General features: G+C 37.9%; 1 protein-coding gene across 1 annotated transcript in view; it reads left to right on the top strand.

Moving 5' to 3' along the window:
• Positions 1-23,534, top strand: part of dnah5 (dynein, axonemal, heavy chain 5) — a 215,682-nt gene that overhangs the window by 110,150 nt on the left and 81,998 nt on the right. The window contains exons 50-56 of the mRNA XM_059507404.1: positions 9,059-9,282; positions 11,058-11,256; positions 11,608-11,780; positions 12,127-12,257; positions 17,922-18,075; positions 21,221-21,488; positions 22,005-22,236. Coding sequence (XP_059363387.1) covers positions 9,059-9,282; positions 11,058-11,256; positions 11,608-11,780; positions 12,127-12,257; positions 17,922-18,075; positions 21,221-21,488; positions 22,005-22,236 — 1,381 coding nt within the window. The remainder of the gene's footprint in view (positions 1-9,058; positions 9,283-11,057; positions 11,257-11,607; positions 11,781-12,126; positions 12,258-17,921; positions 18,076-21,220; positions 21,489-22,004; positions 22,237-23,534) is intronic.

The raw sequence follows: 23,534 nt of genomic DNA, 5'->3' as shown, positions 1-23,534 counted from the left end.
GTCCGTGGTGGGGGCTTGTAGTCCGTAATGGTCTGTATCCTCTGCCACAGGTTCCTAGTGTCTCTGCTGTCGCTGAATTGATGAGCTATCCTCCTAGAGTGCTGTCTCTTAGCCTCTCTGATGCCGTGGGACAGGTTGGCTCTGGCTGTTCTCAGGCCCACCTCATCTGCAGCTCTGAAGGCAGCGTTCCGTGTCTTCAGAAGTCTGTAGACCTCCCCTGTCATCCACGGCTTCTGGTTGGCCCGGACAGTGATGGTTTTTGTGACCGTTACATCATCAATACACTTGTTGATGTAGGCAGTGACAGTCTCCGAGTACTCCTGGAGGTCAGTGGTGTTATTACTTGTTTTAGAGACATGTTAAAACTTTTTTGATAAAGCTCTCATTGGTTTTCATTTGGAAATGTTTCAAATTTATACTGAATGCATTTGACTGTAAAGCATGCCTGTGTGTGTCAAAATCGTGATTAAAATCGAAATCGCAAAATTTATCAAAAAATTGTGATAGGTTTTTTTTTTTGTCCATATCGCACAGCCCTACTCTGCTGTGGCTGAATTGACGGGCTGTCCTCTTGAAGTGCTGTCTCTTAGCCTCTCTGATGCCTGGCTGTTCTCAGGCCCACCTCATTGCCAGCTCTGAAGGCAGCGTTCCGCATCTTCAGGAGTCTGTAGACCTCCCCTGTCATCCACGGCTTCTGGTTGGCCTGGATAGTGATGGTTTTTGTGACCGTTACATCATCAATTCACTTGTTGATGTAGGCAGTGACAGTCTCCGAGTACTCCTGGAGGTCAGTGGTGTTATTGCATGTGGCAGCCTGCTTAAACATGTCCCAATCAGTTGTGTTGAAGCAGTATTGAAGAACCTCTGATGATCCTTCTGGCCACACTTGAATCTGTTTTTGAACTGGTTTGGCGACTTTAATGAGCGGTCTGTATGCAGGCATTAGCATGACAGTGAAGTGGTTTGAGGCTCCGAGGTGGGGGGGGGGGGGCTTTGTAAGGTCCTCTCTGTGTGGTGTAAACAAAGTCCAGAATGTTATTACCTCGTGTTGGAAAGTAAATGTGTTGGTGTATTTTTGGAAACACACTCTTTTGAGAATGAGTGTGAGTAAATGAGAAATATAGCAGTATATTCCCTCAGCAGATAGAACGGCCGGCACTTAATAATCATAAACTCCACCAGGGGTGAGCAGTGTTTGCTGATCACAACAGTATCGCGGCACCACGCGTCATTGATGTAACCACAAAGCCCACCACCACGGGTTTTCCTCCCGCGACGAGAGCTCTGTCCGCTCTGTCCGCACCTCAGCTGGTCGAGCTGAATATCATGTTGCTGAGCCATGTTTCCGTGAACACAAAAACACAACAGTCTCTTACAGTCCTCTGAGTTGAGCGTAGTAATCGAATGTAGTCCAGTTTATTGTCCAACGAGCGTACGTTAGCCAGTACGATGGTGGGGATAGATGGCTTGTGTGGGTTAGCCGTTAGCCTAGCCCGGATACCTCCGCGCTTACCCCTCTTCTGCTTCCTCTCAAACCGCTTGTGGCGCCTCCGCTGTGGGCGAGATGCAGTAGTGGGGGTCGGTGATGGTGAAGGCCTCCGTATTAGACCGAGATCCCGTGTTCTGCGGAGTTTAACTGTAAAAATGAGGTTCTGCCGACATCGAGCAGAAACTCACGACTGTATGCACGCTTCCAGACAGGTAGACGCGATGACGACGTACAAAAACACTGCGACTCACAAGACATAAAACACGAAAACACTGTTCTGTCAGGACAGAGAGAGGCCACCATCTTGGTAGATTAATGACATGTTTTAATGTCATTAATGATGAAGATTGTATGATCTTTGAATAATATTTAAATGCAAGATATTTAAAGTGCACCTAAACTATACTTGCAATAGTTAATAGTGCAATAAACCACTTTTAAAACAGTCGAATATAGTTCAGTACAGTAGGTAGACAACCAGAATGGGTAATACCGCCTCGTGTACCGCCACCACAGGGCCGCGGCGTTAACCCTCTCGAGTCGATTAACGCGGATACACGTTTTGAGTCATTTTCTCCTGATAACCCCGAAAAGAACTTAAATTACACTTTCAGTTTTAATCGTACAGATAAGAGCAATACATCAATCGAATCTGTAAAGGGTCTACTTTTTTTTGGATACAGACATAATAACAACAAAACTTTGTGCACTTATAATAATAAAATAAAGATAACAAACAAGGTGCGCTGTCTGCAGCCTTTGTCTGCGCTGATCTTCTTTTACAAACACGTCATTTAAATGAACTGTAACTCCGTGAATACTCAACGAAAATACATGAGAGAGGTATCTATAGAAAGCTTGACATGTCTATTTTTAAACTAAACAAGTGCCGCCGAAAACAGATATTCTGTGATAAAGTAATCCAAATGAAAACAACGTGATGTCTGTTTTTCATGTCTCCCTTCATTATATCTAATGTGACCACGCCCCCGCGCTGAACGCGCTATTCAGATTCAAACTGAAGCGCACAGCTTGAATACGCCCATAACAGAAGAAAAAGCAGCGAGACTGTTCTTCAAGTTTTTATTTTACTGTTTGCTTCGCGATGAGAGGAATAAGACATAAATCACCCCAAAAAGATGTGTTGTGGTTGAGGATTTGAGAAATGGATTTCCTCAGAAAAAAAAGAATGAAGCACTTTATTCAGCAGAGATCATAAACATGAGTAATTCTCTTTTTATTTATTTATATACTTGTACTAGTTTTCATATAACGTTTAAACATTTTACTAGTTAGACTTTTTCCAAATACTTTTTCCAAACTATAATTCCTGACTAAATGTATAATCAAGTGAAACATTATGAAGTTTCAATAACAATATACAATACTATACCATTCAAAAGCTTGATGTAAATGATATAAATGTAACAAATAGATAACTGTAACAAATGTAAAAACAATGCTTTTCTTTCAATTTATTCCCCCTAAAAACCCAGAAAAATATTCTCAGCTATTTTCAACATTAATAATAATGATAATAATAATAACAATAAATGTTTTTTTGTAGAAAATAAGATTGTTAAAAGGATTTCTGAAGGATTGTGTGACTGGAGTAAGGATGCCAAACAATTTGTTTGAAAGTCAGCTTTGATTGTTTCTAATAAACTGTTTAACTGCTCCCCCAAGTGGATATAAAATTATGTTGTGGGATAATTAAATATATTCTTAATAAACTACAAACATAAAATTATATAGATTTATTTTGTTCTCACATTCTTTCTTGTAACTCTTCCCTCTCAATGGCACAGATGACTGAGAGGCTCATTATGCAGCTCATTATGCGGCCCTTTGTCTTCTCAGGTGTAAATCACAATGATATTCATGGTAGTTGACACCTACTCGCATATGACTTTTACCAACAAAAAGTGTCTTAGAAAATTTAAATCAATATATTGTTTTCTATGAGTGAGTAAACAAAATGATTTTCACATAATTTAGAAAGAAAAATTCTAGGCTACAAGCTCCAGTTCTCAAAAATCCCGGGAACCATTGTTCTTTGTGTGTTTTTTTGCTTTATTCAAGTGTTTTAACATTTTTAGTTTTTCACTAACCACGCATAATATTTTTTTTCTCAAACACACAATCATGTACATACATGCATTTCACATATTATTACAGCCCAGTTTGTGCTGATTACAGTGAGATTAGACTTTACCCATTTAGATATTTATAAGCAACTGAAAAAAGCACAAATGTCAGGGCATGACAAAACTTCTCCAGGCCCCAAAAATACCCTAAGACTCCAGAGGGTTAACTGCAAGTCAGTCGCGTGTAAAAATCATTTGCGAAACTACCGCCAGATGGCGCAAAGGACGGATTGCGAACTGAATGTAATTGTAAAATGTTGGTTAGTAAAAGGAAATGAAAGGACGAAGTAAAACAAAAATAACATTATAATATAACATTGTAACATCCTTAAAAACCATTATAACATTTACAGTTAGTTAATTTCAAAACGTGGGATAGTCTTAGGCTACAGTCTACACATCAAAAAGGAAAAGAAAGTTCTTTACACAAAGGCTCTTATGGATGCTATTGTAATTAAACAGTCATTTTATATATATATATATATATATATATATATATATACACATGAATTAAAAGCTAAATGTTTCAATTTCGGTTCATTCTTGGTTAAAAAAAAAAAATCTTCAGGTTCCATTTGCATAGCGAAATGAGAATGGTCCAGCATTTACAAATAATTCTTATTAACTCCGTTATTATTCTTGATTTTTCAAACTGCTAACACTTTGCATTTTTGAATTATGCCTTTACTCTGAGACCAAAAATTGTGAATTGTGACTTTGATCGCGCTGGTGCCTCACACACATATTCATTGGAAACAGCAGCCGTTCACCGAGCCATTCGGCGCAAGCAGAGGGCCACTGGCATATTTTTGCTCATTATAATTTTTTTCCGCCGATACTGAAACACGTGTGAAATACAAAGCCTATTTTACCTAATGAATAAGAGTTTAGTTTCAAATGGGCAACATCACAAATATGGAAACGTTTGGATTTGTCACGAGTGAGAGGGTTTAACGATGGAAATAAGCTAAGAAGCAAATGCAAGTGTAAAGATGATTTAATAGGTAGTAGCACAGATGGTCAGAGAATAAACAGACAAGATAACCAGATGGAAATATGTAAGGTCACTGGTGGCCAGGGAGTAGATGTGGAACCGTACAGCAGGAGAGCGTGACACAGGGACTGAGATGGGCGATCCAGTGATGAGGTGAGGAAACACAGTGTGTCCAGGAGTGGAGCGATCCAATGTTTGAAGAACAGGAAAGATCAAGGACGAGAAACCAGGAACGAACGTGTGAAACTTCAACAACGATCTGACAAACACAAAACAAAAGACAGGGCAATAAATAGGGAGCAGGAAATGAATGGCAGCTGTCGCTGAAGGATAAATTAACAGTGTCCATAGCAGGTACCCAACTCCTCTCCTCCGGACCGTAACCTTCCCAGTCCACCAAGTACTGGAATCCTTGTCAAACGATTGACCGAATAAGTGGGTTCCCCAGTCGCGGATTAATGCAGGAGTAAAACACAGGTTTGATTTTGGATACATGAAAGGCAGAATTAATTCTCCTGTACGCTAGAGGAAGTTTGAGGCGGCCTGTCACCGGACTAATGATCTTGGTGACAGGGAACGGGCCAATAAATTTAGGAGCTAACTTTGATCGCGCTGGTGCCTCATGCACATATTCATTGGAAACAGCAGCTGTTCACCGAGCCATTCGGCGCAAGCAGAGGGCCACTGGCATATTTTTGCTCATTATGATTTTTTTTCCGCCGATACTGAAACACGTGTGAAATACAAAGCCTATTTTACCTAATGAATAAGAGTTTAGTTTCAAATGGGCAACATCACAAATATGGAAACGTTTGGATTTGTCACGAGTGAGAGGGTTTAACGATGGAAATAAGCTAAGAAGCAAATGCAAGTGTAAAGATGATTTAATAGGTAGTAGCACAGATGGTCAGAGAATAAACAGACAAGACAACCAGATGGAAATATGTAAGGTCACTGGTGGCCAGGGAGTAGATGTGGAACCGTACAGCAGGAGAGCGTGACACAGGGACTGAGATGGGCGATCCAGTGATGAGGTGAGGAAACACAGTGTGTCCAGGAGTGGAGCGATCCAATGTTTGAAGAACAGGAAAGATCAAGGACGAGAAACCAGGAACGAACGTGTGAAACTTCAACAACGATCTGACAAACACAAAAAGACAAAAAGACAGGGCAATAAATAGGGAGCAGGAAATGAATGGCAGCTGTCGCTGAAGGATAAATGAACAGTGTCCATAGCAGGTTCCCAACTCCTCTCCTCCGGACCGTAACCCTCCCAGTCCACCAAGTACTGGAATCCTTGTCAAACGATTGACCGAATAAGTGGGTTCCCCAGTCGCGGATTAATGCAGGAGTAAAACACAGGTTTGATTTTGGATACATGAAAGGCAGAATTAATTCTCCTGTACGCTAGAGGAAGTTTGAGGCGGCCTGTCACCGGACTAATGATCTTGGTGACAGGGAACGGGCCAATAAATTTAGGAGCTAACTTGTTGGAAACGACAAAAGTGTGAGCAGAGGGGACCACGACTTCAGATTCCAGACTAGGAAAAACTGGTGGCTGGTAACCTATACTGCACTCAAACGGAGAGAGGCCCGTGGATGACACTGGTAATGAATTAATTGCATACTCAACCATAGAGCGTTGTTGGCTCCAGGATGAAGGATTCCTGGATACCAAACATTGCAACATTCTGTCCAGATCTTGGTTGGCACACTCAGACTGGCCATTGCTTTGGGGATGATAACCCGAAGACAAGCTAACCGTGGCTCCCAATAATTTACAAAACTCTTGCCAAAATTTAGACACAAATTGTCAAGTCAAGTCACCTTTATTTATATAGCGCTTTAACCAAAATACATTGCGTCAAAGCAACTGAACAACATTCATTAGGAAAACAGTGTGTCAATAATGCAAAACGACAGTTAAAGGCAGTTCATCATTGAATTTCAGTGATGTCATCTTTTTTCAGTTTAAATAGTGTCTGTGCATTCATTTGCAATCAAGTCAACGATATCGCTCTAGATGAAGTGACCCCAACTAAGCAAGCTAGAGGCGACAGTGGCAAGGAACCAAAACTCCATCGGTGACAGAATGGAGAAAAAAACCTTGGGAGAAACCAGGCTCAGTTGGGGGGCCAGTTCTCCTCTGACCAGACGAAACCAGCAGTTCAATTCCAGGCTGCAACAAAGTCAGATTGTGCAGAAGAATCATCTGTTTCCTGTGGTGTTGTCCTGGTGGTCATCTGAGACAAGGTCTTTACAGGGGATCTGTATCTGGAGCTCTAGTTGTCCTGGTCTCCGCTGTCTTTCAGGGCTGTAGAGGTCCTTTCTAGGTGCCGATCCACCATCTGGTCTGGATATGTACTGAATTCAGGTGACTGCAGTGACCCTCAGGTGAGTGCAGCTTACTCCTGGATGACAAGCCACATTGGAGCAATGACCCCAACGAATCACGTCGGACCGTAATCCCTCCAGAATGAACAACTGATTCAGTGGCTAATCGAAGGCTATCTTGACCTTCGATTCTACCTCCCATTTGAGTGTGGAGATAATTAATTTCTCAGGTAAAATGCACTCAGGAGTGACCGGGTGTTCGGATGGACCAAAAATGCGAGATAAAGAATCGGATTTGATGTTCATGGAACTCGGGCGGTACGAGAGAGAAAAATCAAAACATCCGAAAAAAAGTGCCCACTGACCCTGCCTGGAGTTGAGTCTTTTAACAGATCTAACATATTCGAGATTCTTATGGTCGGTCCAGACGATAAGAGGTACACCCGACCCTTCTAACCAATGATGCCATTCCTCCAACGCTAACTTGACGGCCAACAATTCTCTGTTACCAATGTCATAGTTATGTTCGGCAGGTAATAAATGATGGGAGAAAAACACGCAAGGATGCATCTTGTCATCTGAGAAAGCGCGTTGGAAAAGAACTGCACCTACCCCCACTTCTGATGCGTCGACCTCCACCACGAACTGACGTGTGGGATCAGGGGCGACTAAGAACTGAAACGAAAGACCTGAAACGAAGCAGCTTTTTAGGTTGATGAATACAGACTAGCAGTGCGAGCTGGGTGCTGCTCCTTGGGGGGCGCCGCCTGGGGGGTAGAAGGGACAGGCTTGCTCTGGTGCTGAGTCGGCGCATCCCTGGGGCGACTTGAGGATGAGCAGAAGCGCTTGGGCAGGAAGTGTCGCATGGCCTGGGACGACCTCTGTGCTGCAGTGAAGCGCTCTGTGAAACCTTCTACGGCTGGCCCAAAGAGACCGGATGGAGAGTCTGGGGCATCGAGAAAGGCCATTTTTTCGCTCTCCTTAATTTCTGTCAGGTTGAGTAAGAGGTGGCGCTCGAGCACAACCAGGTTGGCCATAGATCATCCAATGGCCTGGGCCGTGGCTTTTGTGGCGCGCAGGGCCAAATCCGTAGTGTTGCGAAGGTCACGAAATGCAGGTTCAATAGGGCTAGACTCATCCAGGGAATGGAGAAGCTTTGCCTGGAACACTTGCAATATGGCCTTGGTGTGCAGTGCTGAAGCGGCTTGGCCTGCAGAAGTGTAGGCTCTGCCGGCCATGGCAGAGGTCGTCTAATAAATAATACTGCACACCTAGCCTATCAAATGTGTCAAATCAAAAATATGGTGTAGAGAAAATATAAGCACAGGCTCATTGGCTTGACATTTATCCTTGAATTCGTTCTAAGAAATGCATATAACTTCATAAGGACTAAACTTTCATCTGTGAATATTAAATATAAAAAAAAGGTTGTCCTGTAAAGTTGGTGAAATGTCACTTTTGCTACTCTGGTTCTTAACCCTCAATTTATCAATATTCAGCCCACTACAAAATTTAGTCCAAATTGAAATCTTATTCTAAATAGGACAGTATTTTGCTCTTTGTGATTGTGTCATTGTTTCCTTCTTCAAATCTTTGCAATTATATAGTTATGGACCTATAGGACATGCATAAAGGATTTCAAATTTGCCATTGTTTATAAATAGACATTTTAAAATAATACATGAAATTATCTATTTAGACATGCAATAATTTGGACAAGGCTGTTAACAGCTTTGCTTAAGCAGAAGCATATTTGTAACTGCATATTATTCTGTCTATGGGTTGTTGTTAGTGGTTCTCTCTCTGCCTAAAAGCCTGAATCTTTATATTAAGGCTGAATCTTTATATATCTTTATATACAGGTTTTTGTAATGATATTTCAGGCTCACGTGCAGGTTAGCCTCCAATCTCGATGTGTGTGTAGTATTGTCACTTTTGACAATTGTCATTCTTATTCAGTTCAGTATTCTATCATTCAGAAAGGTCACATTTGCTCATTCTGGCCTTCACTTTTGTGAATTTCCTGTCTGTTAAGTATAATTCAATCCTTTTTCATTCACTTTAATATGCCATTTACATATTTTGCTGCCACAGGTGTGATAGGCACTGGTCATTTCTGTTCCCGTCGGGGATTTTCAGAAGAAGTACGCAATACAGTGGTCAGGCTGGTTCCACTGACCCGAAAACTATGGCAAATGACAAAGGTTAAAATGCTGCCCACTCCCGCCAACTTCCACTACATTTTTAACCTTCGTGATCTCTCCCGCATCTGGCAGGGATTGCTCAGCGTGACTGCAGAGGTTATTAGCTCGTCTGATGTGAGTGGACCTGTATTTTCGATCTTATTCAGACTCTTACTGAACAATCTGAATGGAATTTCAGTAACCTAAGATTATAGTTATTATTCCATGTTAAGCAAGTTGTATGGATGGATGGATGGATGTATGGCTGTATTTTCTTTAATTGCCATCCCTCTGTCCATTCTTCCAAGGTTTTGATTGAGATTCCACTTAGTAATTCTGATTCCTAAACTCCATTAATTATTATTTATTTTATAACATATAATATTTTACTTGTAGTAACATGTTGTAATAAAGATTTATTGTTATTATTATTAATATTATTAACAAAATTTATTACAACAAACAATGTGATGAATTGCAGAAGAACAATCATTCAGTAATTATATTGATTTAAATCTCACAAGCATAAGTATAATAAATGAATCAATTAATCAGTCTTTTTGACTGATTAATTTAAAAGAATTGGCTCAATAGATTCACTCATTTGAAGATTAGACTACACTGGTTGCATTATGTTTATTGTTGTCAGTAATAAAAACATAATAGAAGTTCATGTTAACTGTTAATGTAAACAAATCTCTCCCTCCCTCTCTCTCTCCCTCTCTCTCCCTCTCTCTCTCTCGCCCTCTCTCTCTCTCTCTCTCTCTCTGTATATGTGTGTGTGTATATATATATATATATATATGTATATGTCACCCGTCACGGAAACCAGTGACACAAGTCGGCAGCACAACTTTCGAGCAAAATGAGTAAGAAGCGTTTTTTATTTTTTCCAAAATTGATGATTTTCGTTTTTTTGCAGAAACTGTTAGTTGAGATCACGAAGAAGCCTCTCCATGTTTGAGATAGCAGTATTGGTATATTTAAAAGCGTACATTTTGAGGTTGAAATCGGCTTGTTTTTCATAGCAGGCAGTAGGGGCGTGTCATTGTCTATGTATTTCCATACTGGAAAAGCCGGCTTTTGTTTCTTTTGTTATTGCCCCCGCCCTCCAAGGGAAGCGTGGCTACTTATTATGCAGCACTCTGGCCGGCTCTAGCTGATATCAAAATTCAATGAAGATGGACAAAACTACTACGGTACCTCAGCATTTCACAGGCACACTGTGACATGACTGGTTACATGAGCCTAAGCTCTTTTCAATACAATCCATGCAAAAGTTAATATAAGATCATTTAAAAATACAGTATAGGATGTAGCGAATATTCTTCAGTTTTATGCAACGTTATCTACAATGCACAAGTTCAAATAGTTTTGCAAAAAAGGTTTTATAAAAAGATAAAACTCACATATTTCAGCCTCTAAATAATTTTTATAAAAGTCAAAAAAGATAAATTACTGACAATACAATGCACATTATCCTTTATTATTAATAGTATACAGTCCGATTTTTCCAGTTGCGTCAGTCGTTGCTATGCAAACATGCAGCTTTACAGGGGGGAGCTTTACAGGGGGTATGGCTTATCTAAATGAGATGTAAATAAGCCCTATTGTCACTCCCAGCAGTGAGAACAGGTGAGAGCTGCACAATCTTTTAGAGGCCATTTTCTTACTTTTGAGCTTTTTTGAGTGCCTACCTTCAAATGGCCACAACTTCTCCAAATATCATCAGATTGGAGACTACACTTTCAGATTCTGTGAATAACTCAAAATGCCCCATAACCGACTTGTGTCCCTACTTTCCATGATTGGTCACATACATACATATATATATTGTTTTTTTATTCCCATATTCTTTGCCAACATACATTGCTTAAACTGACAAAAATGTGTTTAAAATATTGGTCCAGATATTACTACAGCTCTGGAAGCATGAATGCAAACGTGTTATTGCTGACCGGTTTACTGCCCCAGAGGATGTGGTCTGGTTTGACAACACACTGGCCAAGCTGGTGGAAGAAGAGCTTGGGGAAGAAGAACGAATGGTGGTGGAACTTGGGGTGGATTCCTACTTTGTGGACTTTCTCAGAGATGCGCCTGAGGCCACAGGTAATGATCAGAAACTAAATATAATGATGGAACTTTTTTTCTATTAAATTTAGTAAAATATTAAGTTACCAGTGCCCGTTCTGTCTAATAAATTTGTTTAGTAGCATTGTTCTTTGCTGTTTGTTTAGTGTGCAAACAAGAGTAAAAATAACTGGCATAACCAAGATGGTCACCAAAAAAACTGACTTGCCTTAAAAGGAACGTCTAATATGGACCTGCCCAAATATTATTTGTATTAATTTGATTTTCATTTAATGCAACAAAAAATAATAAGATTTTTCCTAACATAGCATTCATAGATTGTGCAACTGAATTGAAATGAAATATCTAGGACTGATGTATTATATACAGGTGAAGAGCCAGAGGAAACAGATTTCGACATGCCAAAAGTATACGAGCCCATCAAATCCTTTGATAGTCTAATGGAGAGGCTGAACATGTTTTTGAGCCATTATAACGAGAGTATCAGAGGAGCAGGCATGGATATGGTCTTCTTCAGGGATGCCATGATTCATCTGGTAAAGGTACATAGAGTACAGTATCTTACTACGCTGACATCAGTATCTTCCCATTTTATGAAATCATAAGAATGTTTTCAGGGCTCATAAAAAAAGAAAAGAATAACCTTAATGTATATTAGCATCATTCTAGCATGAAAGAAAAAAAATGTAGTTCTCACAAGAAATTTAGATGTTTCCAGTTTATTTTTCATGCTGATGATTACAGGACCCACATATGTCCTACTTTAGAGAAGAATACAAATAAGTACAAATAATTTTCTATATGTAAAGTGTGTGTATAAATGTTTTTCATGTTAATGAGGTTGCATCTGTCTCTAAATTTTTTCTCTCTTGCACACTCTTTCCCCAGATTTCTCGGATCATCAGGACCCCTCGGGGAAATGCCCTCCTGGTCGGTGTAGGAGGATCTGGAAAACAGAGTCTGACAAGACTAGCATCTTTCATCGCTGGCTACAAGACTTTCCAGATAACACTCACCCGGTGAGTCACCATCACATACTCAATCATTTATAGCCTCTTTATTCAAATTCACCTTTCCTCTCCAGATTAACATTTTCTCCTGTTATTTGAGTAACAGATCTATATCATCACATCTAGACAAGATTTATAATTTAATGCATTATTGCATAGTAATAACATAGTTATAGCACAATAATAAACATGTGTCACTGTAAAAGCAGTGCTTTGTTGTCTATGTTTATGTCAAAAGTCAATAAGAACAATCAGAACAATCTTCATAGATTTTGGTCCATATTGACATGATAGCATCACTTAGTTGCTGCAGATTTGTCAGTTGCACATCCATGATATGAATTTCCCATTCCACCACATCCCAAAGCTGCTCTATTGGATTGAGATCTGGTGCCTGTGGAGGCCATATGAGTAAAGGGAACAAATTTTCATGTTCAAGACACCAATCTGAGATGATTTGAGCTTTGTGACATGGTGCATTATCTTGCTGGAAGTAGCCATCAGATTATGGGTACACTGTAGTCACAAAAGGGATGGACATGGTCAGCAACAATACTCAGGTAGGCTGTGGCATTTAAACAATGCTCAATTTGTACTAAGGGGCCCAAAGTGTGCCAAGAAAATATCCCCCACACCATTACACCACCACCACCAGCCTGAACCCTTGAGACAAAGGAGGATGGATCCATGCTTTCATGTTCTTTATGCCAAATTCTGACACTACCATCTGAATGTTGCAGCAGAAATTGAGACTCATCAGAGCAGGCAACATTTTTCCAATCTTCTATTGTCCGATTTTGGTGAGCCTGTGCGAAATGTAATCTCCGTTTCCTGTTCTTAGCTGACAGGAGTGGCACCCAGTGTGGTTTTCTGCTGCTGTAGCCCATCTGTTTCAGGGTTCGACATGTTGTGCAGTCAGAGATGGTATTCTGCATACCTTGGTTGTAATGAGTGGTTATTTGAGTTACTTTTGCCTTTCTATAATCTCTAACCAGTCTGCCCATTCTCCTCTGACCTCTGACATCAACAAGGCTTTTTCGTCCACACATCTGCTGCTCACTGGATATTTTCTCTTTATCAGACCATTCTCTGCACACTAAAAAATGTTGGGTTAAAAATAACACAACCTGTAACCCAACTATGGGTTAGTAAAGCACCTTCCCATCTGTGGGTTATTTCAACCCAATGAATTGGGTTAAAATCCTGTTTGGTTAAAAGTTACCCAACACTTGACTTAATTATTTATATTAATTATCATCAGTATTTGTATTAAAAATTACTTAATACAACTATAATTTGAAACTACTTTGTTGTAAATTACAGATTTTATTTTAATATGCAAATAACAATTTATTAATACAAATAAAAAAGAATACATTTACTAATATATTTTTAAAAATTGATAGCCTGAATGCACTGTAAGTCGCTTTGGATAAAAGCGTCTGCTTAAATGCATAAATGTAAATTTAATTTATATTTTAAAATATTTTATTTAAATGTACAAGAATGTGTAAAAATACAACTGACATTTTCAAGATGTACAAATGTGTCAATTCATATTCATATCAAAACACACAAATGTGCAAATACAGTTCACAGCTGTGGCCTAATGGTTAGAGAGTTGGACCTGTAACCCGAAGGTCACAGGTTTGAGTCTCTGTGCTGGCAGGAGTTGTAGGAGGGGGGAGTTAATGAACAGCACTTTCTTCCTCCCTCAATACCCATGGCTGAAGTGCACTTGAGCAAGTCACTGAACCCCAAGTTGATCCCCGGGCGCTGGATCTGTAGCTGAAGTTTTCCTTGTCACCAAGCACCAGGACATGTGGATTCTGGCTTGTCTCATGATTCAAGTACAGCACTAATTAGTGCCAACCTTAAAATAATTTTTTAAAAGTTCAGTTAACATGCATTGTGAGGATATTTCATTGAAACACTAACTTTACAAATGAGTGAATTTAAATGAGATAAAGCTATAGCGAATTTAAATTGGTTAAAGTGATAATTCACCCGAAAAGGAAAATTCTGTCAATTTTTTTTTATTAAAAATATCTTCTTGGAACAATTTGTATTTTACAACGTGTGTCTTATACAAAATAAATAAAGGTGACTTGACTACACAGGGCACTATAATTTTAAGTGTTGCTTTTACTTACAGGATGAATGTCAATGAAGGACTGCTTCATTTCCGTGTATGATGTTGCACACTGTTTTTCCATTTGTGTGGTAAGGTTGCAGATGGGGGGGGGGGGGTGTTTAAAGACAATTTCTGCACGAAGGCCTTTAAATGACAAAAGTAAAGAGAAAGCACTAGTTTAAAAAAAAAAAACTAAGCTTACAGTTTACATCTTTACAGTCTTTGTGGGGATCTTCTATCATTTGCACTAAGAGACAGACTAAACCAGTTTTCACTCCCTCCAGAAAATGTGCGGCTAATGTGAGTAAATTTTACCACCCTTTACCCTTTAACTGATTTGGATTATAGGGAGGAATAAAAGTACACTGTAAATGCAAGGAAGCTTTGTTTGATGGAATGTGGCAATACACTTATTTCACCTCATTTGTCTTTTTTCATAACTTTTGGAAGTCATAGGTCTAAGTAAAATTTAAAACTTATGTGTCATTAATTTAAATAGGTTACTTACTTTGAAATGTTTCAGTTAACAGGCAGAAACTGTTGCAATTTTTCCTTCACTAAAAAGTCCATTGTCTAAAACATAAGTATAAACACATTTAGTACAACACATTTAAAAAACATGTCAATGAATCTAGCTTCATAAGAGAAATTACTGTAATTATAGGGTATTCTAATAGATGCATAACAATATTCAATATGAATAAACCATAAAAACACTTTTAATGTACAATTAATTAGTGCTGGTGCGCTAAGACGAATAGGGCTTCTGTTTTACGCTCCCCTCTTAAAGGTTTGTTGTAGGAGTAACGTTAGGTAAATTTGGGGCACTGGTATAAATTTCCGCTGAAAGAGCGGATTGCATCACAACTGCGCTCTTTTCTTTCGTCTGGGTTTTGAACTTTTATAACAGAAAATTGCAGGTTCATTCAAACGATTCACACGGAGTCTGTTGTCTGTCGCATGACTGATGTGTGAGTGAAGCGGGAAACATTTAACTCAACAGTTGGGTTATAACTAAAGATAACCCAACGAGTAAAAAAAAATGACCCAACAAATTTTAAGATAACCCAACACATTGACCCAATATGTGTAACCCAACAGTTAGGTTAAAAAAAACAACCCAACGTTACTGTAATTGGCTGATTAGCAATTTGTGTTACCAACCAATTGAACAGGTGTACCTAATAAAGTGGCCGGTGAGTGTATAATACCAATACATACCAATACTGTTGTTTGGGCAAATCGGGCAAACCATAGCAATGGGTTAATTGACATTTCATTTGATTGGCCCTCGTTTGTAACCAATTTGTAACTTTTTTTTTCTTCATTCCACCTATTATTAATGTATCTACTGTAATATAAATAAAAGGCTGGCTTGGTTTTCTCTGGTGTAATGCAGTTAAGTTGTAGTCCAGTAGATTGTATCTGTGCATAAGGTTGTTGTGGCCTTCACTTTCCATTTTTGCTCTGCAGTTGCTGACTATAAAGAGGAAAGAATTCATATCCAAGCAACTTTGCAGTCTGACTCAGACAATGAGACTGGATATTTTAAATTCAGACCCCTGTTGTCCCATGTGATTGATAATTCAGTGATAAAATTTAAAGTGTGGATATCTGTTAATCATTAAAGTTTGTAGAAAAAAAACAGGAAGCCATCCGTCAAGTTATTATTTTTATATAGGAATAATTTTCTCTGGTTGGAGAGGAATGTTTTGCATGGGGCCACCTGTAATTCCACAGTACTTTTCTTTATTTTGCATTGATATGAATGAATATGGTTTTGTTCTCAGAATGGATCACTGTATTCACGGAAAAGTTGAATATACTTAAAAAATGTGAGCAAACTGGTTGCCCTAAAATAATTAAGTAATGGTATCTTTAAAAATTCAAGTTTATTTAACTAAAAATGTTTTGGAATATCAATTACTTTGCAGTTATTACACATAGTATATTTAAGTTCATTATACTAGCCCGTATATTTAAAAAAATGTGAGCAAACTTGGTTGCCCTAAAATAATTAAGTAATGTGTACTTGATAACTTGAGTAAAATAAATTTTTGAAAAGCAAGAACACAACATAACATTTCCCCCCTCTTTTTATTTAAATTAAAAATACAACACACAGTGAAGAAAAAATTTCTTCTTTCGGGTTTCTAACCTTTTTTTTTTAAAGTGTCTCTACTCAGAAACAAGAGGCAAAATGTGTGAACAATGTTCCTGATAACATTTTTCCCATAAAACAACTGTATATGTGTAGACAGTTTTAATTTACGTAAATTCTTTCAAAAACAAAACTTTTTTTTTTTTTTTTTTTTTTTTTTTACTTTTACACATTTTCTTAGAATCCCAAGATTTACCGACTTTTCTTTTTCAGGGACCTTTACAATTATAGAACAATGACGATCCAAAATTACTAAAACAACGTTTTCACTAACATTATGTGTGTATGTGTATGTATGTGTGTGTGGCAGGTGGGGGGAAGAGGCGTGGTCAGTACACAAAATGTAAAATTTTAATCCATTAAACTTAAAGTTTTCCACACATTCAAATATGTTCACAAAAGTTTGGTACAGTGTTGTAAAAGGGCAATATAACAATTTTGTTCACTTTCTTGTGTTACGTTTTCCTGATTGGTCTAGGGGAGGAATGAAACCGCAAAAATGGATGGTGGTGAAATGAATGTGCAGCAACATGAAGCCACCCCGTCTCCAGACCCAGAGTCGTTTCACAATAACCACATAGTTATCTCATTAAAGAAAATAGTTTATTTACAAATTAGGCAAAAAGAGGGGTAGCCAAATCAGAAGGGGGTATTGCCAAAACAACAAACATAATCAGTCTTACTCCTTATTAACCAAACTACTTAAACTAAAAGAAAAGAAAAAGAAAAGTACAGCAAGATAAACTAACTCCCTTACTAACATAAACAGGAGAAAAAGGTCAAATTCAAAATAAATGGCACCCACCTCCCTACTAACCCCACAAATAAAGAAATAACTGTTTAACAAGCAAACCTCAAATAAACCAAGAGAAAAACAGATTAATTAAATCATACAACAAATAATTATTAGAGATAACACTCACTTCTGCCTTTTTAATCTCAGACACCAAGTGTAATAGAAAGACTAAAAAGAAAGAACTACTTCAATAAGTAGCGCACACGATATAAGGTAGAAATACACAGTTAACTACTGGCTTCAACAAAGTATCTGGTCTGGGGTTGAAGATGGGACCTCAAAGGTGCTGCTGCATAGTCAAGCCAACACCAACCCGGCTTTGATGGTGTTTGCAGCTTAAATACTCCCAGCATCCAATCACAGCAGGGCATTGATTAGCTGAACCAGCTGGAAACCATTTATCCTATGAAGAGACATATACCAAAAACTCAAAAAAAAAAAAAAAAAAAAAAAAAAAAAGTTTCATCCTTACAGAGAAGACACAAGTGCTTCTCCAGATTGCTGTATTGAACACGATTTTATACATTCATAATATATTTCAATTTGTATTGCATCTCATTTGTATGCTGTGTTTTTCTGTAGTTCCTATAACACCCTAAACCTGATGGAGGATCTAAAGGGATTGTACAGGACTGCTGGACAACAGGGCAAAGGCATCAGCTTTATTTTCACTGACAACGAGATCAAGGATGAATCCTTCCTGGAGTACATGAACAACGTCCTTTCATCAGGAGAGGTCAGAGAACTGTTCTGACATCTAAAAAAACACCCTTCCCCACAAGCCCTAAAGCAGGGATAGACTCCGGTCCTGGAGGGCCACTATCCTGCAGAGTTTAGCTTCAGCCCTCATAAAAACTCACCTGCCTGTATCTATCTACACTGTAAAAAAAGAAAAGTTGACTTAACTTAAAATTACAAGGTAATTTGCTGCACAGCTTTTTTGAGTTTACTCCACTTTTAAACGATTTAGTTCACTTAACTCAATTCACTGAGTAAGGTCACATGTCTCCCAACTTAAGATCTGTTCAGCTTATTGAGTTTTTATAGTTAAAAAAACTTTTATGTAATTTCAACTTTTAATGACTTAATAAAGTACGTTCAGTTGACTAAAAATGTGTTTTTAAAAAGCATCACAAGGTTAGAAAAACTGCTTGATATTTTGGTCCAGGTTTTATTTCAAATCAGCAGAAACACATTGGTAATTTTAGCCATACTCATTCTTTAAAAAAAATAATTAAATGAGTAGGCAGAAGAAAAAAAACAACAACATTCAAACTGCTATCTCATTCAACCGGTCCTAAATACTTTCAATGTTCGATGTTTAACATTTTAAATTGTTAACAACAAAACATGTTACAAAACGAGCAATATAAGTGCAAGTTAAAGGAGAACGCTGACTTTTTGGGGCTTTAGCTTATTCACCGTATCCACCACAGTTAGGGTGAGGCTCCTTTGTCTGTTCGGTGTTGGTGCGCTTCATTGCACATGCGCCAATTTCATGGTCGTTACAGTGCGCATGCTCCAACCTCCAACCCAACTTGTATGATTGTTAACTTGAATTTACAAATAATTATAAGTTGGTCCAACGATTGTTGAACTAACGTCTTTTCACTAGTTAATGCCAACATTTTTGCATTTATTTGTCCAGTTAACTAAAATATAATCATTAGTCTAACTTTTTGTGAGTTGGATTTTTTACATTGTAGTAATCCCGAAAACACTGATTGCCTTGTTCAGGTGTGTTTAATGAGGGTTGGAGCTAAACTCTGCAGGACAGTGGCCCTCCAGGACCGAAGTTGCCTATCACTGCCCTACAGCATCCATTCTGAGCCATTCCATGATGTTTTCAGAACACTCGCTAAAAAAAGCCAAGCCACATGTGTTCCCAAGTTTACAATGTATGTTCCCCTAATAACTCAACTTTATTTTTACTACAAATAAGTCAGATTTCTCGAGGCGCTATAACAAAAATAAACAAAGGGAGCATTTGCCCTGTCCTCTTACAAATTACAGAGTTCATTCTGTGTGGTAATAACACACAGATACTGTAAATGGGATCTATGACGTACGAGATGTATTGCTTCATATTAGAGATATAGATGGGTTTGTCAAAGAGGGGAAAAATGTTTTATTTTTCTTCAACAAAAAACTAAGAATTCTTGTGCCCCTTGCCTTGACTAATTTTAATCATAAACTACAATTATTTAACAATTTTAATAAATAATTTAATTTATTTCTTTGCATGTTTGTTTGTTTGTTTTTTAAGATGATTGGGACAGAGGCCAATTTCTGTATTTTGTAGCAATTTATTTTTTCCTTCCTAAATCTCCTTACATAATGTTGAGGTTTATTGCACCAAATACAATCATAATTTAGTTTACAATCATTTTTACAGATTTCCTAAAATTAATTAGCCTGTTTTTGCTACTGTCCTTTCAAGAATTCAATCAGCAAAATACTCTGCAAACTGGCATTCTAATATCGAACTTTGCAAATACTGTTTATGTTAACTTCAGTGTGCTCATAGATCATGACTATCATGATGATTTTACAATGAGTTATAAATGGCAGTGGGGACTGGGGAGGGAGCTTTGCTTTTAATTATTATTATTTTATTTTTTTAAGGTAAAACTTTTATTTAAAAACAGAAAATAAAATAAAAGAAAAGACAGTTTTATGTGATATTCCTTTATATAAGGAACTCCCGCACACTATCTTAACTTGCAAAATAAATTTTAATCGCACAACGTTTCGGTCACACGACCTTCATCAGGAGTATACAAATGTTAAAATTCATCTCTTAAGATAAACACATGACCAATTAACAGAGCTCCATCTGCAAATAATTAAGCTCATTGGGAATACATAATTAGCACCACATCATAAACAGTTACAAATTATTATAATTACAACAATCAGTCAAGATCCCCCTATAGGTTATCAAAATCATCCAAAAAAACACATAATCAAGACATTGTCATCAAACAGCATCAAATTGTAATTCTAAACAGTTACAACAATCAGTCAGGCTCCATAGTCACTCAAACTCATCCTGAATACATAGTAGAAACAACACCTCATTTAAAACAATTGCATGACTATAACATTACATTAAATAATGCTTCATCGTTCATACCCATAGGTGATAAAGTTTGAAGGGTGTAAATCCAAAACAGTTCGTGTCTCTGTAGAAGTAATTCAATGTCTCCACCTCTAGGTGGCAAAGTTACTTTCTCAATCCCACAAAAGCGTAAAGAGGTTACATAATGATTCAAAGTTAAAAAGTGTGCCGCAACTGGATAATTTAGATCTTTTCTTCTGATCGAACTCTTATGTTCACTAATTCTTTGTTTCAATTGATGTGAGGTTTTTCCCACATAGCCTATACCACAAGGACAACGGATTAAATACACAACATGAGTGGAAACACAAGTAATCACAGATTTGATGCTATATTTTTTGCCAGTTCTAGGATGACAAAAAGATGTTTTAAAAGTATTATTACACTGAGCACAATTCCCACAACGATAATTGCCCTTCTGTATAGGACTAAGTAAACTCTGAGATGCACGAGGGCTAACGCTCTGAAAACGAGCATGTACCAAGCTGTCTTTTAAATTCCTAGCGCGTTTGTATACAATCAAAGGAGGATGTCTAAAAATATCGCTCAACTCCGAATCAGAAGACAACAAATGCCAGTTTTTTTTAAAATTGATTTTATCATGTAAGACTTAGGTGAATATGTTGTAATACAAGCCTTCCTTTGAAGGAGTAATTTTATTCCTTCAGGTGTGTCATTATGTCTATATTGTACATTTGTCGTAAATTCCCAGAGAAAGCAGGATTAATCTAATGAGCTGTGAAATATTTATCTGCCACAGGTGTCCAATCTGTTTGCTCGAGATGAGATTGATGAGATTATCAGTGACCTCATTCCAGTCATGAAGCGAGAGTTTCCACGGCGACCGCCCACAAATGAAAACCTACATGAATATTTTATGAGCAGAGTGAGGCAGAACCTTCACGTGGTTCTGTGCTTCTCTCCAGTCGGGGAGAGGTTCCGTAATCGAGCTTTGAAGTTTCCTGCTCTCATATCAGGATGCACCATGGACTGGTTTAGTAGCTGGCCCAAAGATGCTTTGATCGCAGGTCAGTAATTTGAAATGTCAGATCCATGAAGGTTCAATATACCCAAGGGAAACCCTAAAATCTAGCAGTGATACTGATGCCTTAATATCAAACAAATAAATCAAATTAAGAAGGTATACAGCACATTTTTTGAGTGAGTGCATTTACTGAAATTATGTCCTGGAGTATAAAATTACTGTTTTGACAGGGTGGCAGTATTTAACTGCTGTTTCAAATGGTTTTGGCCCCATTTGACCTCATTTTGTGATTTGTATGCTGCTTGTGGAATGAAAAATCAAATACAACAATGTATAACCGGCCAAATCCCAGACCAGATTTACCTGTTAAAATCAACACTCAGACCGATGCCTTATAATGATAATTGTCTATTCCGACCATTAATTTTTGTCAGAGTAAATTTGTGATCCTGTACAGTTTTTGATGTAGAAAACAATTTAGGAATGACACAAAATGGTCCACAATAGGAAATCATATTGTGAAATAGAAAAAACATGATTTTAATGTGTTTGTCCTTAGTGTCAGAACACTTCCTGTCCACATATGAGATAGACTGCACTCCCGAGGTAAAGGGAGAAGTGGTTCAGTGCATGGGCTCTTTTCAGGATGGGGTGGCCGAAAAGTGTGCAGATTATTTTCAGAGATACCGGCGTTCCACACACGTCACACCCAAATCCTACCTGTCATTCATCCATGACTACAAGACCATCTACAAAGAAAAACACTCAGAGGTTCAGACTCTCGCTGACAGGTCAGTTTAATCACACATAGAATGATTGCTTAAATAAATATAGTATAATGTCTTGACTTTGAATGAGGGATTCACTAAAGTGCTGTGCCACTTTTGTGCATTGTTTCTGTGCAAGAAAAAAATCATTATAACAAGGGGCTGGATTCACGAAACATTCTTAATAAGAAATTTCTTCTTACCTGCCGTTTTCTTCTTATTTTTTAACTTTAGAAAAAAGTTAAGAATATTTTGTATTCCCAAAAATTCATCTTAAGAATATACTTATATGTTTCCTTAAGATTGTTCTAAACCTAAGAAAAATTCAAATTCTTGAAAAGAATCTTCTTAAAAATAATCGTAAATAACTTCTTAAGTTTAGGACATCCCCAGACTTAAATCCCAAACAATATTAATTTAATGAATTTATTGGGTTATTTCAAATCAATTGTTATATTTAACAACAGCTACATATAATAGATAGGAGGACTAGGGATGTGCACGAGTTTTCTGAAGGGACATCGATGAATGTTAATGTAAACATGATCGGTCATGTTTAGCCTGTGTGTGACGCTGCTTTTTGCTGACTTCAAAACTCATTAGCAACTCTAAAACGAGTCAGATAGGGAGCTTTAATTGAACGCCGTTAATTTTAGCTTATAAATAGATCATCTTTGGCAGTATTCGGCGCATATGAATGCACAGTACGCATTTGCTGTCTCAAATACCGGAAGCGTTCACTCAGATGAGAGCGCAAAAACACGGCACAAAAATGAATGAAACATATCCCTGCAGCTTGAGACAGGCTATTTTAAAAGTAACTCTTCGAAAACAGGCCGCATTAAAACGTCATGTACGTACACACAACAGAGAGATCCAATTTGCAGTGTTTTATTTGGAAAATCCAATAATCGTAATCCAGACAGGCAAGAGGTCAATATCCATAAAAGCAGTCCAAAACAAGAAACATGACAAACAATAGGGAACACAAAAGCAGGTTGACAAAAACCAAGGACTCCATGAAACTGATAGAAACAAACTTTGCAATTAACAGTGATGAATCGGACAAAGGCTTGTGGGAAATGTAGTGCCTGCAGTGGGGTGACAATATGGGGAAGTGAGACCACTAGTGGACACCCAAGGGATACACAGACCAGACACTGTGACAAAACGTGAAGCTGAGCGCCAGTCAAAGTCGCAAAGAAAATATACAGTCTCTGGTGAGTGCTTATTATGATTATTAGGGTAATTTACCAGAAGCGCAAAAAGACAATAGTGTGAGTATGGCAGTGCGTCATGTATTCATTCAGATAACAGCTGTT

The sequence above is a fragment of the Carassius carassius genome, chromosome 24 (assembly GCF_963082965.1).
Source record: "Carassius carassius chromosome 24, fCarCar2.1, whole genome shotgun sequence".
Taxonomy (NCBI): domain Eukaryota; kingdom Metazoa; phylum Chordata; class Actinopteri; order Cypriniformes; family Cyprinidae; genus Carassius; species Carassius carassius.
Note: the sequence above shows the minus strand (reverse complement) of the source record. Positions and strands in the feature narration are given on the sequence as shown.